This window comes from Lacerta agilis, chromosome 14, assembly GCF_009819535.1.
Source record: "Lacerta agilis isolate rLacAgi1 chromosome 14, rLacAgi1.pri, whole genome shotgun sequence".
Lineage (NCBI taxonomy): Eukaryota > Metazoa > Chordata > Lepidosauria > Squamata > Lacertidae > Lacerta > Lacerta agilis.
The window spans coordinates 2,875,707-2,891,560 of NC_046325.1; the positions used below are offsets into that span (position 1 = coordinate 2,875,707).

At 46.8% G+C, this 15,854-nt stretch overlaps 1 protein-coding gene across 1 annotated transcript in view; it reads right to left on the bottom strand.

Moving 5' to 3' along the window:
- The window catches only part of TNK1 (tyrosine kinase non receptor 1), a 31,663-nt gene extending 16,790 nt beyond the window's left edge, over window positions 1-14,873 (bottom strand). Inside the window, exons 1-4 of the mRNA XM_033170903.1 lie at window positions 14,825-14,873; window positions 7,352-7,522; window positions 5,382-5,455; window positions 1,541-1,744 (exon numbers count right to left, since the gene is read on the bottom strand). Coding sequence (XP_033026794.1) covers window positions 1,541-1,744; window positions 5,382-5,455; window positions 7,352-7,514 — 441 coding nt within the window. The 5' untranslated portion in view covers window positions 7,515-7,522; window positions 14,825-14,873. The remainder of the gene's footprint in view (window positions 1-1,540; window positions 1,745-5,381; window positions 5,456-7,351; window positions 7,523-14,824) is intronic.
- Window positions 14,874-15,854: the final 981 nt, after the last annotated feature.

Consider the following 15,854-nt stretch of genomic DNA (forward strand, 5'->3'; position numbering starts at 1 on the left):
ATCGTTTCCAGGGCGCCTGCACCAATCAGAAGCCGCGCCTTGGTTTTCGAACGTTTCAGAAGTTGAACAGACTTCTGGATTAAGTTTGGCGCTTTTGTTTTTGCTGTTTATCTTGTGGTTTTGAGGCTTTTTCGGTTAATTTGTTTTTTTGTGACTGTGTGGAACCCAGTTCAGCTACTGATCAATTGATTGATCGATTGATTGATTGATTGATTGATTGTGCGACTGTGGAAATGGATAAAAGCCCCCCCTCCCATTCAAACAATGACTATCGTCAGTGCAGGTAAGAAAAAAACAGCAATTTTAATTTTTATACTCTACAATACTGTCTTATTTATTTTATAGTACATTGACTATTGCTTTCGTTTTATGGATCAATGGTTTCGTTAGATACCGGTAGTAAAATTCATGTTAAATGGCTGTTTTTTAAGGGGTTGTTTTTTTTTAAAGTCTGGAACGGACTAATCCGTTTTGCGTTACATTCTATGGGAAAGCGCACCTTGGTTTTGGAACGCTTTGGTTTTGGAACGGACTTCCGGAACGGATTAAGTTTGAGAACCAAGGTACCACCATATAGGAATTTAATCAATATAACAACAGCAACAACATTCTAGAGTTTGGAAAGAGTTTGGGAAAGGGCAACCGAAAAGAGACATATTAGAAATTTATCACATTATGCATGGCAAGAGGATAGGGGAAAGTTTTCCTCCCTCTCTCGTAACCCTAGGACACCCAATGAAAAGATTCAGGGTGGATAAAAGGAAATCCTTCTTTGAGCATAGTTAAACTGTGGAACTCCCCGCCACAAGAGGCAGTGCTGAACTAGATGGGCCACTGGCTGGCAGATGCCCACAAGGAAGGTATCATGACGCCAACAGCTCTCTCCTGCCATTTCTGACCAGGGTCTGATATTGCGCGGTAGACTGCTTCTAGACCTGGAGGCTCGACTGAGCCGTCTATTAACTGACAGCTGTTGGATAGGTAAGAAAGGGAAGGATTCTGACCACACTGGGTCAGGCCAAAGGTCTTTCTATCTGGCATCTCTGATGCTTAACATGGCCAGGCTCAGGCCTGGGTTCAAATCCCCACTCAGCCATGAAGCTCGTTGGGGGGCCACGGGAAAATCGCAAGCTCTCGTTGCACCCCTACCCGACAGGGTTGTCGCGAGGACAGAATGGGCTTGCCTGGGATTTCTCTGGAGTAAAGGCAGGATATAACGAAACCCGGGGTCTTTAAAATTTTTGTGGCAGACAGAAAAGCCCAGAGGGAAAGCAAGAGGGAGAGAGAAAGGGGCGGGAGAGAAAGAGAGAGGGAAAGGGTGGCCCCACCCACTTTGGGCTGTGGCCCCACCCACTCCTTGAAAGCGGCCCCCAACAGATGGGGATGCGGCCCTCGGCAGGTTTCGCCACCCCTGAAACAAACAAACAAACAGCCCAGCAGCGACGACTGGGCTCAGATGCAACAGTGAAGGTCCAGAGGGCGGCTGTCCAACAGGTAGAGAAGCAAAGCAACCGGAGTCGGGGGGTGGGTGAAAACGTACCAGACCCCCGCCGGGAGTGCTCCACTCTGCACGATGCACGACCCCAAAGCAGCCGTCCCCCAGCCGCTCCCGGATGCGAAGGTCCCACTCGCTGATCAGGCACTTGAGAGAGGCGTCGGCGTCGGCGTCGGCCCTGGGGGTCGGGCAGGGCTGGGCGGGGCTGGGGGCTTCGTCGCTTTCCGGGACCCTCGTCCCAGTGAACATCTACGTGGGGGGAGAAATAAGAAAGGGAATTACCAACAGGTGAAGAACAGCAGGCAGAGATGATGGACTATGTGGAACTGGCAAAGCTGACAGAGAAAATCCGAAACCAGAGTGACCAAACGTTCCGGAGAAAATGGAGTACATTTATTCAATATTTAGACAATCACTATAAACTTATGCAGGGGTCAGCGAACTTTTTCAGCAGGGGGCTGGTCCACTGACTTTCAGACCTTGTGGGGGGCCGGACTATATTTTTTTGGGGGGGGGAATGAACGTATTCCTATGCCCCCCACAAATAACCCAGAGATGCATTCTAAATAAAAGCACACATTCTACTCATGTAAAAACACCAGGCAGGCCCCACAAATAACACGGAGATCCATCTTAAATAAAAGAATATATTCTATTCATGTAAAAACATGCTGATTCCCGGACCATCCGCGGGCCGGATTGAGAAGGCAATTGGGCCCGATCCGGCCCCCGGGCCTTAGTTTGCCTACCCATGCTATATAAAGACACTTGCAGGACTGAGACAAAACTCACAACGTTTAAAAGAAGGAACTTTCCATTTGTGCTTCAAGTTAATTTACACAATTTAAGATATATGTAGACGAATAGAGATGTATTAAATGTGTGGGTATAATATGCGTTTTACAAAAACCAGAAGATGGGCGGAGGGAAGACAAGAGCTCGGCAGAGCATAAATTTTATAATAGGTGTTACGGTGTTACAATATTGCTAAAAATGGAAAATTAATTTTAAAAAATTAAAAAGAAATAAATAAGAAAGGGTAGTGGGGAAAAGCTTTATAAATTTCTGCCCCAGGAGAGCTGAACGCTGTAAAATCCTAGCTGCCCCCCCCCCAACAGGACGGCCAAAGTATCTGAAAAAAGAGCCCAGTGTGGGTCATTTATTGGGCAATAAATTTGCAGGACCAAACTGTTACAGGCAACGTTTCCACTCCATTCCTCTCTTCTTCTTCTTCTTTACTAGTTTTTGTGTATTTTTATTTTGTGCTTTCCAAGTTCATACTCATTTTATACATTTCTCATGGTAGCACGAGACTCTAAATCTCAGGGTCGCAGGTTGGAGCTCCACGCTGGGCAAAAGATTCCTGCATCGCAGGGGGTTGGGCTGGATGACCTTCAGGGGTCCCTTCAAACTCTACAATTCTATGATCCTTTGAATTCAAGAATCGGCAGGTCATTTCTAGTCCAATGATTCTTCAGCTGTGACTCCTGCAATGCAGGAATCGCCGCTGAAGAATCCCTGATGGATGGATCTCCAACCACAACGTAATAACCATATGCCAATAAATCTATTAGATTCTGAGAATGTAATTTAATGTCGGTCCCGGCTAGGGAAGAATGGCAAGCCCAAACTGCTGGATTCTGCTGAAATGGCAAAACTGACTGGGAGACTCAGGAACCCAGGAGATAAAGACTTTAGAAAAGAATGGGGAATTTTTAAAAACTTACTTAGGAGACCATTGTAAACAAATAAAATCCTTAGCTGGGCTTTAAAAATAACTTGCAAAGAAACGAAAGACATGGGTAATTTAGAGAGATGGAAACTGTTGGGAACGTAATTATATGCAGCCTTAGAAAAATTATTTTTATGATGGGGGGGGGGGGAATTCACGAGATTCAGAGAATCTCATATATGGGTAGGTTAAAAGTTTTTCCTTTTACTTTAAATTTGTTCTTGTCAAAACTAAGAAAACATATTTCCCCCAAAAAAGAGAGAGAACCTGATTTAATGATATAATATATAATAATTACATTGATTACTGTATTTCAGGCGGCGGCAGCAGCAACAACCATCAGTCACTGACGATTATTAATACACAAGTGATAATTGAGTGTTTAAATTTCTACCCCGGCCTTCCTGCAAAAGGAGTGCAGGATGATTAAAAGCAAACGGGCCGAACACCGTTAAAAATGAAATAAGAAACATATTTCAAAACAACCTAAAACGTCAGGAACATCTTAAAACATGCATGAATGCATTTCTCGCAGAAGCCATTTTTGGTGATCCACACCTTACAACAGAAACTTGTTTTTAATCGGCGAGACGCAGTTGCGGATGTGTGGGTGGCGGGACGGGACATTTCAGGAAGAACGGCACATCGACATCCATTCAAATCTAACTTTGGACCCCACGCCCTCAAGTGGCGGTGCAGAGAATTACACTTCCTGTTTTGCCAGGAAGGAGATGGACAATATAATACAACACAGTGGCCAATAGCAATGGCCCAAACACTATTCATAGACTAATACAAATGATCAGAAATTACAACCAAAGTCTCCAAATCTTCTTCACCAGTCGCGGTAGAATAATTCAAAAGTTCGATATAACATAATCTGTCACCAAATATCGCCGGAACAGAGTTTCCGGATAACCAATCTGTTTCGTTCAATGCTTCACCAGCCAATCTCGATCAGTTCTATAAACACTGTAGAAAATATGCTCTGGATCAGTGCTCATAGGATACTGTAGTCATCACTGATCATTGATCCATAAAATGAAGGATACTGACAAGCTGAAACGTGTCCAGAGGAGGGCAACCAAAATGGTCAACGATGCCTTATGAGGAACGGCTTAGGGAGCTGGGTATGTTTAGCCTGGAGAAGAGAAGGTTAAGGGTGGATATGATAGCCATGTTCAAATATATAAAAGGATGTCATATAGAGGAGGGAGAAAGGTTGTTTTCTGCTGCTCCAGAGAAGCGGACACGGGGCAATGGATTCAAACTACAAGAAAGAAGATTCCACCTAAACATCAGGAAGAACTTCCTGACAGTGAGAGCTGTTGGACAGTGGAATTTGCTGCCAAGGAGTGCGGTGGAGTCTCCTTCTTTGGAGGTCTTGAAGCGGAGGCTTGACAGCCATCTGTCAGGAATGCTTTGATGGTGTTTCCTGCTTGGCAGGAGGTTGGACTGGATGGCCCTTGTGGTCTCTTCCAACTCTAGGATTCTATGAAATGAATGCAATAACCAATGTACTTTGCTATAAAATAAATAAGTCAGTATTGTAGATGATATTTTCTACATCATTTATGTTTGCTTACATGTAAGCGACTAGCATGAGTTTGGCCAAACTGCGGGAGGCAGTGGAGGATAGGCGTGCCTGGCGTGCTCTGGTCCATGGGGTCACAAAGAGTCGGACACAACTGAACGACTGAACAACAACAACAAGATTGGCTTGTTAAGAACTGCAGCCTTCTCATATTAATTCTGGCTGGCTGATGAAGAATTGATTGAGATTGGCTGGTGAGGCATCGAATGAAACAGATTGGTTATCCGGAAACTCTGTTCCGGCGATATTTGGTGACAGATTATGTGTATATCGAACTTTCGAATTATTTTACTGCGACTGGCGAAGAAGATTTAGAGACTTTGGTTGCAATTTCTGATCATTTGTATTGTCTATAAATAGTGTTTTTAGTGCCACTGTTATCTGGCAATCATCTTGTATTATATTGTTCAACTTGCCTATATTGCAACACAGGGGTCTGTTGCCAGGAAGGAGGGCGGCCATCTTTGTCCCTGGACTGGACATAACTGGATTTACTTCCGATTTTACGACCGTGACCCTAATATTTGTTTGTTTCTTCAAGGCAGGCAGAAAGTACCCACCTTATAGACCCAGGACATGGGGCGCTGCCCTTGAGGTTTCCTCCGCTTCAAGGCTTCCTCCAGCCGTCTCTGTCCTAAAGGAGAGGGGTGAAATCTCGATCTCAAATGATTGCAAATTATGATCCTTGGCCATTTTGGTTAGCACTCCAAGGCTCACATCACCCCTGGAAATCTTTTGCATGGAACAAAAGGAGCCCAACCTTTACCCAATGCCTGGCGCCGGGGTGGATTTGATTTAAATCCCTAGTCAGTAAAAATTGATTTAAATCATTTTTTTTTTACAGAAAGGTTCAACCTTGCTGGCATCCTCTTAACCTTTACAACCAGATGGAGGATTCATTTTTTGAATAATAAATCCTCAGAGTAGTTTTTACACTTATATCTGTAATTACTGATTTGGTTATACTATCAGAAATATATAGACAGATAATTTTGAAGTTATTGTTTCTATTTGGGCGACTTTTCTGCTGTACTTGACTGGAAGGAGAAAAATAATCATTTCCTTCATAACAATTTAAACAATTTATTTAACTAAAACAATAACATTGTAGCATATGTATCCATGCTTGTTAACTGATATGGTTAAACGATTTTAAAAAACAACAACAACACATGAAAAGTTTTAGCACACATGAAAAACTTAAAAACACATCCTTATTTCCTGATGAATGCCTTTGGACTATAACATAACTTAAACAGAAAATTATCTTTAGAAAGAGTTTTCCTTCAAAAGCATTTTATTTTTAAAAATTCCGATTTTAATTTTTTAAAAATCTGATTTTTATTTTATTTTAAAAAAATACATTGATTTTTATCCACCCTGCCTGGTTCCACTGGAAAGCGGAGAACTGCATTTTATCAATGAAAAAGTGTCCACTTTTAACCCCAGGAAGAGTTGTCCTGTTTTCTGGGAGGTTTCACACCATGCGTAGCCTGTGTGCGTGCAAAAGTGCTCTTCTCTCTGCACCTCATAAGGACTAGAAACTTGATTTAGTTAAAGGGACGCCCGTTTCCAGGACTTCCGAATTCTATAATGTGTTCCAAAGTCAGTTGTTTGCCTGGCAGACCTCCAAAGGCAGCTTGCGTCTCCAGATGGGCGAAACGGTCTGCATTAAAGTTTATTGCTGATCTTATCTTTCGGGTGCTTTTAAAGGGCTGCTTCTACTAATTATTTTATCGTTTTATTCTCTTTGTAAACAGCTTTGAGGTTTTGGGGGTTTGTTTTTGTTTTTTTTACAATCAGTCAGCGTATAAATCTTATGAATTAAATACACATAAATAGTCTGCCTGAATTCCAAAAACAAAACAAAACAAATGGGTGAAATGATATTTCACACTGAATTTTTTGTATTGATAAAGACACTGGAAAGCAAACAGAAGCAACTCCTAGCAATGCTTTATAATGTCAAACACAACTGGATCACAACTAGATTGTCTTCAGTATCACACGGTTTTCATCTCATTTTGAAAAACATCTAACCATGTTCTGCAATACTAATTAATAATAATAATAATAATAATAATAATAATAATAATAATAATAATAATAAATGCTATTCTATGCTGTACTACACTGAAATTTTTAAGTTTCAGGCCTAGGCAAACTCCGGCCCTCCAGATGTTTTGGGACTACAATTCCCATCACCCCTAGCTAACAGGACCAGTGGTCAGGGATGATGGGCATTGTAGTCCCAAACATCTGGAGGGCCAGAGTTTGCCTATGCCTGGCTTAAATGTTTCCTTGGTTGTCATTGGATCTTCCTGTTATGCTTCCCATCCTCTCCAGTGTCTCTCTGAGGTGCTCAGACCCCTCTTCATTCCCGTCTCCCAATTAACCTCCGTCTCCAAGTGCGACCACCATGACATTACCACGGACTTCCCCCGGTGACATCACCACCCTAAGCAGCCTCAGAAACACCCCCCTCCAATAAAATAAAATAAACCCTGTTGCACCATCACACACGAACTACCTGGGCGCCCCATGCCAATGCGTTCCAGATCCGAGGGCTTGACATAATCGAAATGTCCTGGGCGGGTGACGTGAAGCTCGTTGCGGATTTTGCCGTAAAACTGCTCCAGCTGGATCTCAGACAGCAACTGGAGCAGCCAGTCGGTGCCATCGTCTGGTGCCATGACAGCACCTGGTGGGTTTTTTTTAAGGTGGGGGGGAGAAAGAGAAAACAGGACCTGGTGGTTAGCAAAAAATAAAAAATAAAAATCTCAATTTTTAAGTACCCTGTTGTTTGGTTATTTAGAGGATTCGTGCCAAAAAGGCTCCCAGAACTGCTTTACAAGACAGTCCCTGCCCCTGCAGGTTGCAATCTGGAAAAGAGACACAGCACACAAGGAAAAAGGGACAGGGAGGGAAGAGGAAAATCCAAACACAGACGCCAATTTCTAAACAGTTGTTCTTGTATCAACTGGCTGGTGCAGTCCAGGCCCAGCCAAGTGGAGCTGAGGAAGTTTGAGGGAGTGAAACCCTTTCCCAACGCTTCGATATCCTTTCTGGTGTGAGGCAACCAGAACGGTAGACAGTACTGTATTTCAAGTCCGGCCGCCCTTGCGATATCGGCAGATTAATTTTCAATTCTTTTCCTAATGATCCCTGGCATGAAATTTGCTTTTATTTCAGGGTCTTTTTCCTGGTCAGTCTCCTTAGGTTTTTAAAAATCCATTTGGGCCTCCTCCTCCTGAGCGTAGCCTGACTCACTCACTCGAGTCATCATTTCCTGCAGTGAGTTTGTTCGCAGCCTGTGGCCTAAATGCTGCAGATTGATCTGTAAAGAGTCACCGGGTTAACTCCTCCTCTCTAGGCAGAATGGATTAAAGATTCAGGTCATTGCATCGAAAGCAAATTCCGACTGCCGCCATTCAAACTCGCAGCCGATATCCATCTTCATTCTTTGGGGGCGGGAATCATAGAATTACAGAGCTGGAAGGGACCCCGAGAGGGTCACCATTCGAATCCAACCCCCTGGTAACACAGGAACTGCAGCTGACGAATCCCAGAAAATGAAATCCTATGGGGCCCTGAATGGCAGCCAGAAATTCAACAGGTGTAGAAGCAAGCACTAAGCGGCGGGAAGTTCTCCCCACTCCCTGCCGAATTCCCCCCTGCCGCCCAGCTGCGTTCCCGAAAACCGGTTCCCTCTGACCCGGCGACCCGGGGCCTCTAAGACCAGCTGCACCTGTGTGATGGCTGCCTGACCTTTTTACCGGCGTGTGTGTGTGAGGCCAAAGGAAGAGAATCTGCTGAACCGCCAAGAGCGGTTCAACCTGGCAAAACCTGTTTCTGCTGGGGGAGGATCTCAGCTGGCGAGACAGGAGGGGTCAGCCTCCCTGGGTGCTGGGGAGACACCCGGACTCCTGGGTCCTCGGGGAAGGGGAGGGAGCCTTGAATCAGGACTCCTGGGTTCCTCGCAGGGGGGAAACCTGGGAAGCTCGACTCGCCCTGGGGGGGTTTCCCTTCCCTTTTTCTAACTTGGGTGTTTCCAGATCAGCCGGGAATTCCACACAGGCAGAAAAGACTTGCTCACCTACAGTCGATACAGTCGGAATCAGCCTGAGGGGCTGGGGAAGAAAGAGAGGAATCAGCTATGGGGCACATGGAGCTGGGTCCTATGGGAGCCCAGGGGTGCCTAGCAATGGGCTCAGGGGGTGGGGGGCAGCAGAAGAGAAGGGGGTGGCATAGAACGCAGGGGTCAGCAAACTTTTTCAGCAGGGGGCCGGTCCACCGTCCCTCGGACCTTGTGGGGGGCCGGACTATATTTGGGGTTGGGGGAACGAATTCCTATGCCCCACAAATAACCCAGAGATGCATTTTAAATAAAAGCACACATTCTACGCCGATTCCTGGACCGTCCGCAGGCCGGATTGAGAAGGCGATTGGGCCGGATCCAGCCCCCCCCCCCCGGGGCCTTCGTTTGCCTACCCATGGGTTAGGGTGTCGGACTGGGAGAGACCCGGGTGCGAATCTCCCCCACTCCTCAACGAAGCTCGCTGGCTGGGACCTCGGCAGGGTCGACCTACCTCGCAGGGTCGTTGTAGGGATCGCTTGAAAGGCGGGAGAAGGACACATGCCACTTTGAGCTCTTCGGGTGGGGGGGGGGGAAATAGGATCCAAATGCAATAAATAAATGAGGGGGCGCAGGGGAGCAGCCTCTTGCCTTCCCAGACCCCCAAAATTAATCTTCACCCCCCCAAAAAAAGGGGGTTATCCCCTTCCCAGTTCCCTCAAAGGGGAAAATTCAGCCAGAGAAGCATTCTGATCACAGACCATAGAGCTGGAAGGGAACCCGGGGGTCATCTAGTCCAACCCGCTGCAATGCATTTCTGCACCTCTGTGCTGAGGTGGTGGTGGTGGTGAAGGAGGAGGAACAGCACCTGTTGGACATCTACCTGCCGCCCAGGTCTTAAAGGCACCACCAAGCAGTGCTAGCAAAAATTATAATTTTTTAAATGCGCTTTGAAGTACAGAGGAGAGTCTTCCGGGAATGCAGGACTCCTGGGTTCTTCCCAAAGCTTCTTCCTCTCCTCCAAGCCGCTACCCGCCATCTTCCTTGCCCCCCCACTCCCTCCTGCTGTTGTCCAAAGCGGCTCCTGTCCGAAGCGCCTCTGTGGCCCCACCCTGCGCCGCAACGTCAAAGTCCAAACAGTGAGCAAATATTGACAAGAGAGGCTTGGGCTGTTTTGTTTTGTTTTTTAAGCAAGGAGAACGGGTCATCTAGCTCAGGGGTCAGCAAATGTTTGCAGCAGGGGGCCGGTCCACTGTCCCTCAGACCTTGTGGGGGGCCGGACTATATATATATATTTGGGGTGAACGAATTTTATCCACATTGCACCCACGTCTCTCAAACTTCAGACAGCTGCAGGCTGCCCAGTCCCTGATCCCATTATAGTTTATTTATTCATTTCTTGCATTTCCTCCCCATCATAACTTTTATCTCAAAGGCCGAATCAATGGTTTCTCCCACCACCCTAACAACAACCCTGCGAGGTAGTTTAGGCTGAGAGGCAGCGACTGGCCCCGAGGTCTCCACCCTGTGAGCTTCGTGGCCAAGTGACGATTCGAACGCAGCTCTCCCCCTAGGTCCCTGTCCGACACTCTAACCACTACACGACACTGCCTCTCGCTGATTTTAGCCGCTTTATTCCAATAAAAGTGGCCCAAAGCTGGCCAGGGGGTAGTTTCTTGTCCCCTTCGTGCCCCCATCACTACCTGGTTTCAAAAGCGTTCTTAACAAAGATTCATTTGGACTACTGCAATGCGCTCTACGTGGGGCTACCTTTGAAGGTGACCCGGAAATTGCAACTAATCCAGAATGCGGCAGCTAGACTGGTGACTGGGAGCAGCCGCCGAGACCGCATAACACCAGTCTTGAAAGACCTACATTGGCTCCCAGTGCGTTTCGGAGCACAATTCAAAGTGTTGGTGCTGACCTTGAAAGCCCTAAACGGCCTCAAAGGCCCAGTATACTTGAAGGAGCGTCTCCACCCCCATCGTTCTGCCCAGACACTAAGGTCCAGCTCCAAGGGCCTTCTGGCGGATCCCTCCCTGCGAGAAGTGAGGTTACAGGGAACCAGGCAGAGGGCCTTCTCTGTGGTGGCACCTGCCCTGTGGAACGCCCTCCCACCAGATGTCAAGGAAATAAACAACTCTCTGACTTTTAGAAGACATCTGAAGGCAGCTCTGTTTAGGGAAGTTTTTAAGGTTTGACATTTTATTGTGTTTTTATATGCATTGGAAGCTGCCCAGTGGCTGGAAAAACCCAGATAGATGGGCAATGTATGAATATATATATCAGGGACATCCAATTCCCCCGAGACGGCGATCTACTCACAGTATTAAAAAACTAGCAGTGATCTACCCAAAATTGTGGAGCTTTTTTTTTTTAGTAAGGAGATCGCTGAGGGGCCAGAGATCAAGCAGGATCTACCAGGAACACCCCGCGATTTACCTGTTGGACATGCCTGGTATATATAAAAAGACAAGAAAATTGGAGCGCATTCATTTTGCAGCAGCACAAGAACGTAAGGGCCCGGCTGCTGGTTCAAGCCAGTGGGCCCACCTAGTCCAGTATCCTGTTCTTGCAGTGGCCAACCAGGTGCCCCAAATGGAAACCCGCAAGCAGGATTCGAATTCAAGAGCCACTCTCCCTTCCTGTGGTTTCCAGCAACTGGTACCCTAGTAGCCATCGATAGACCTCTCCTCCTCTCCATGAATTTCTCCAATCCCCTTTTAAAGCCATCCAAGTTGGTCGCCGTCCCCGGCCTCTTGTGGCAGGGAGTTCCACAGTTTAACCATGATGCAGTTTGTTTATCTTGTCCTTAATCTCCAGACCTTCAGCTTCCTTGGGTGTCCACGATTTGCCGTGTTATGAGAAAGGGAGTGAGAGAAACCTCTCTCTGCCCACTCTCTCATGCCATTCAACTCTTTCTTGCTTTCTCCCTAAACGGAAAAAGTCCCAAAAGCTCTGATCTTTCTTTATAGGCGAGCAGATACAATAGTTTAGCTACAAAGTGTTTCCCCCCCTTTTAAAGCAAGGCGGTGTGGTGTTATTTGGTGGGGGCAGGGGCGTAGCAAGGGGGGGCGGGGGGCGGGCCGCCCCGGGTTCCAAAATGGAGGGGGTGACAAATTATGAAGGAGAATTTTTTTTTGAAAAAAAATATTTGGGAACAAATTTTTTTTGAATTTTTTTTTTAAATGCCTGCTCCAAAGGTCTTATCTTACTATACTAGGGATTATATAGCTATATATGAAATTTCATGCATATCGGTTAATATCTTGACCCTCCTCCACCAAAATAGCTGTTCGCTTGGCTGTTTTCCTATGTCGTGAAGGCTGAAATTTCAGTTCAGTGGAGCACTTACTGTTGCCAACCCTAACCCTGTGGAAAGCCATCTAATTAGACTTTAATTTGATTCTGAGATGTTTTTAGGAGGTAATTTAATTATTCTTTGATTTTATACCAATGTTATGTATCTGATGTTAGCCACCCTGAGCCCGACTTCGGCCGGGGAGGGCGGGATATAAATAAAAGTTTATTATTATTATTATTACTACTTGTTATTATTCCTTTGTAAGAAAATATGAAATAATGTAAAACCATTTTTTGCGGCGGGGGGGGGGAATCAATGGGGGGGTTGACAAGAAATTTTCCGCACCAGGTACCACCTGACCTTCCCATGCCTGGGGGGGGGGGTTGACCAAAAAAAAATTGCCCCCGGTACCAATTTATCTTGCTACGCCCCTGCCGGGGTTGCATTTGGTTAAAGACATTGGACTCTCCTTCACCGGAAGTTTTTGAGCAGAGGTTGGGCGGCCCTCGGCTGCGATTCCTGCATTGCAGGGGGTTGGACTAGATGAACCCTGGGTGCCCCTTCCAACTCTACGATTCTGCAATTTCGGGTCTGGAGCGTTTTTGCAAATGCGCCCCGCTTTCTTTTCTATATCCATCCACCACATTTGCAAACAGCCGGCTTCTTCCTTCCAAAGCTTTGTTAATTCGATCTTCCAAACAGTTAGCAAACGTTATGCTAATTCCCCCTATTGTTTGAGGCTCCGCCCACCCAAAAAAACACAATGCAATTCAAATGGACGGAATATGTATACATCAGTCCTGGGAGCTTAATATTTGCAAGGCATGGTTTGAAACAGCACCAAACGCTCTCTTGTCTTTCTTGGTCAAAGGAATATCTGGGCAAACTGTAGGATTATCTTCACAGAACTGTAGAGTGAGAAGGGACCCCAGGGGTCATCGAGCCCAACCCCCCTGAAATGCAGGAATCTACTAAATGTTCCCGGGAGTTTGGGTTACAAATTAGGAGGCCGTAGCTTTAAAATGTATGTCTCCCCCTCAAAGAATTCTGGGTACTGTAGTTTGCTAAGGGTCTCTGGGCTCTGTAACTCTGCGAGGGGTAAAACTACATTGCCCAGAATTCTTTGAGGTGTGTGGCGATGTGCTTTGAGCCTATAGTGATCACTGTGATTGAATGAAATCAAGGGCCCATGAGCACGGATCCTGATTGCTGGCTTCAAATTGAAGGATCTGTTAGGCCACTTGTGAGAACAGGATGCTAGGCTGGGTGGGCCATGGGCCTGATCCTGCAGAGAATGTCACAGAGACACCAGAATTGCACCGGCGGGGGTGTGTGTGATGGTGGTGATTTTCCCTCTCTCATCGTACTGGAACCCAGCAGGTTTTTCCAACGAAGGTTGGGAAATCCAGAGCAGGCAGAAGAAAGTCTTTATATTCACACCGCTCAGAGTTAAACTGCGGAACTCGCTGCCTCAAGAGACAGCCGCCCTCTTAGAAACACAGAACCACTGAATTGTAGAGCTGGGACCCCCAGCGGCCATCTAGTCCAGCCCAGTGCAATGCAGGGATCCTGCGCACAGCTGTCCCCTGGGCAGGATCGAACCACCAACCTTCTGGTTAACAGCCAGACGCACAGCCCCGTCGTGCCAACTTGGGTGGCTCTCTAAAAGAGGATGAGCCATGGGCATGGCCACCAGCCATGATGGCTGTGTTTTTAGCTCTGAATGCTGGGGGGAGAGCATTGGTGCTGCTCTCTCAGGTTCTGCTTGCGTGCCTCTGAGAACAGGATGCTGGCCTAGCTAGGCGCCCCCTTGGCCTGATCCAGCAGACTCGTCTTATGCGCTTATGACACATTATTATTTTGGCCTGCCTGCTGCGTGCTGCTACCTGCCTGCCTCAGTTCCCTCCCTCCCTCCGTCTGCGAAATGGGAACATGAGCAACCGTCGCCCCAGAAAATTTCGTCTCCAAGGGTGTGGGTTTGGGGTGGTGCTGATGATGATACAGTATAGCAGCTTAAATGGGCTCTCGTAACCTGCAGCAGCTGGGTGCTAAAAAGTTGGGGAGTCACTCTCAGGAATAACCCATGAGTGATGCCAGGAAGTCTTAACTCTTGCATTAAAGACCAAAGTTGCCCAGACATTAATTTTCCTTATTAACGATCCTCCTCCTATTCCCCGGGGGGCAAGTCGGCCGTCTGTAGAGGTGAGCAAAAAGTTGGGAATGGGGATTTCCTGGGTGTTGAGGTTCCTGCATTGCAGGTGGGTTGGGCTGGATGACCTTTGGGGGGTCCCTTCCGGCTCTACAATTCTAGGATTCTATAAAAGAGAGAGGAGGAGGAGGAGGAAAGGGGGTCAGAGAAACCACCTCAGAGGAGGAAGCTGATATAAGTGGGTCAGCCAGGAAGGAGGAGAGATGAATGAGCAGGACTCGGCGTGGGAGGAGAAGGAGAGAAAGATCAACAGAAAAAGAGGAAGAGAAGAAAAAGTAGGTGATAGAGACAGAACCAACCGGAGATAAGGGAGGGGCGTAAGAGAGTCAGACAGGTAAGGGGGCAAAGGTTTCCCCATTAGGAAAGGGACACTCTTACCTGCTGCCCCACAATCCCTCACTCCTTGGGCACTCACCTGGATAAAGGAACCTGTGGCGATTTCCTCTCCTCTCCGGATCTTTCTTTCTTTCTTTCTTTCTTTCGCCCGTCCGTTCTTTCTTTCTGCTTCTCCTCCTGCCTGTCCCAGTCTGTTGGGTGCCGGAAGCTCCTCCCCCGGCCCCCGGCCGCCTCCCAAGAGCTCACCTGGGGCGGGACAGGTGTGAAGCAGGAGGCAGACTACAGAAGCAGGTGGAGCCTCCGCCCTGGGGTGGGAGGTCCCTGGGTGAGATTACAGGCTCAGCAAAAAGGCCTGCCAGTGCGGCTTTCTCCCGAGTGTTTGGGGACAGGGACATATTCTCAGGGAAACCAAAATACTCGTTTACAAAGCTATTGTACCACCAATCTTACAGTCTGCTTGTGAAACATGGACCACTTATAAACGCCATCTCCAACTCCTTGGAAGATCTCTGAACATTTTTACACATCACTTGGGAAGACAGGCGAACTAATGCCAGGGTACTGGAAAGAAGCAAAGATCCCCAGTGTCGAAGCAATGATTCTTCAACATCAACTTCGTTGGACTGGTCATGTTGTGCGGATGCCTGATGGTCGTCTTCCATAGCGACTACTCTATTCCAAACTTAAACATGGAAAGCGTAATATTGATGGTCAACAAAAGAGGTTGAAAGACTCTCTCAAGGCAAATCTTAAAAAATGGAATATACTTATCAAACCTTTATTAGGCATTTACATGTAAAATCGCGAGAGAAAGAATCACATACAGGAACTTTAAAATATACACACACAAAGAAACAACAATTAAACTCATAGGCTGATTGTATGTGTGTATTAGTAAAATCTAGAATTTCCTCCTGTTAAAGTACAACTCCTTGAAGCACTGCTGCCAGAAACTCGGCTACCCCCCGCAGTCACCCCTTGGTCAATGTCAGAGAGACAGGATCCAACACTTCCACCCTGCTGCGGTTCCAAACCGTCCAAAAGGGGGGACAACACACGTTCACGCAGCGTACTGTGTAGTGGACAATAAAAGAGAATATGCTCCACAG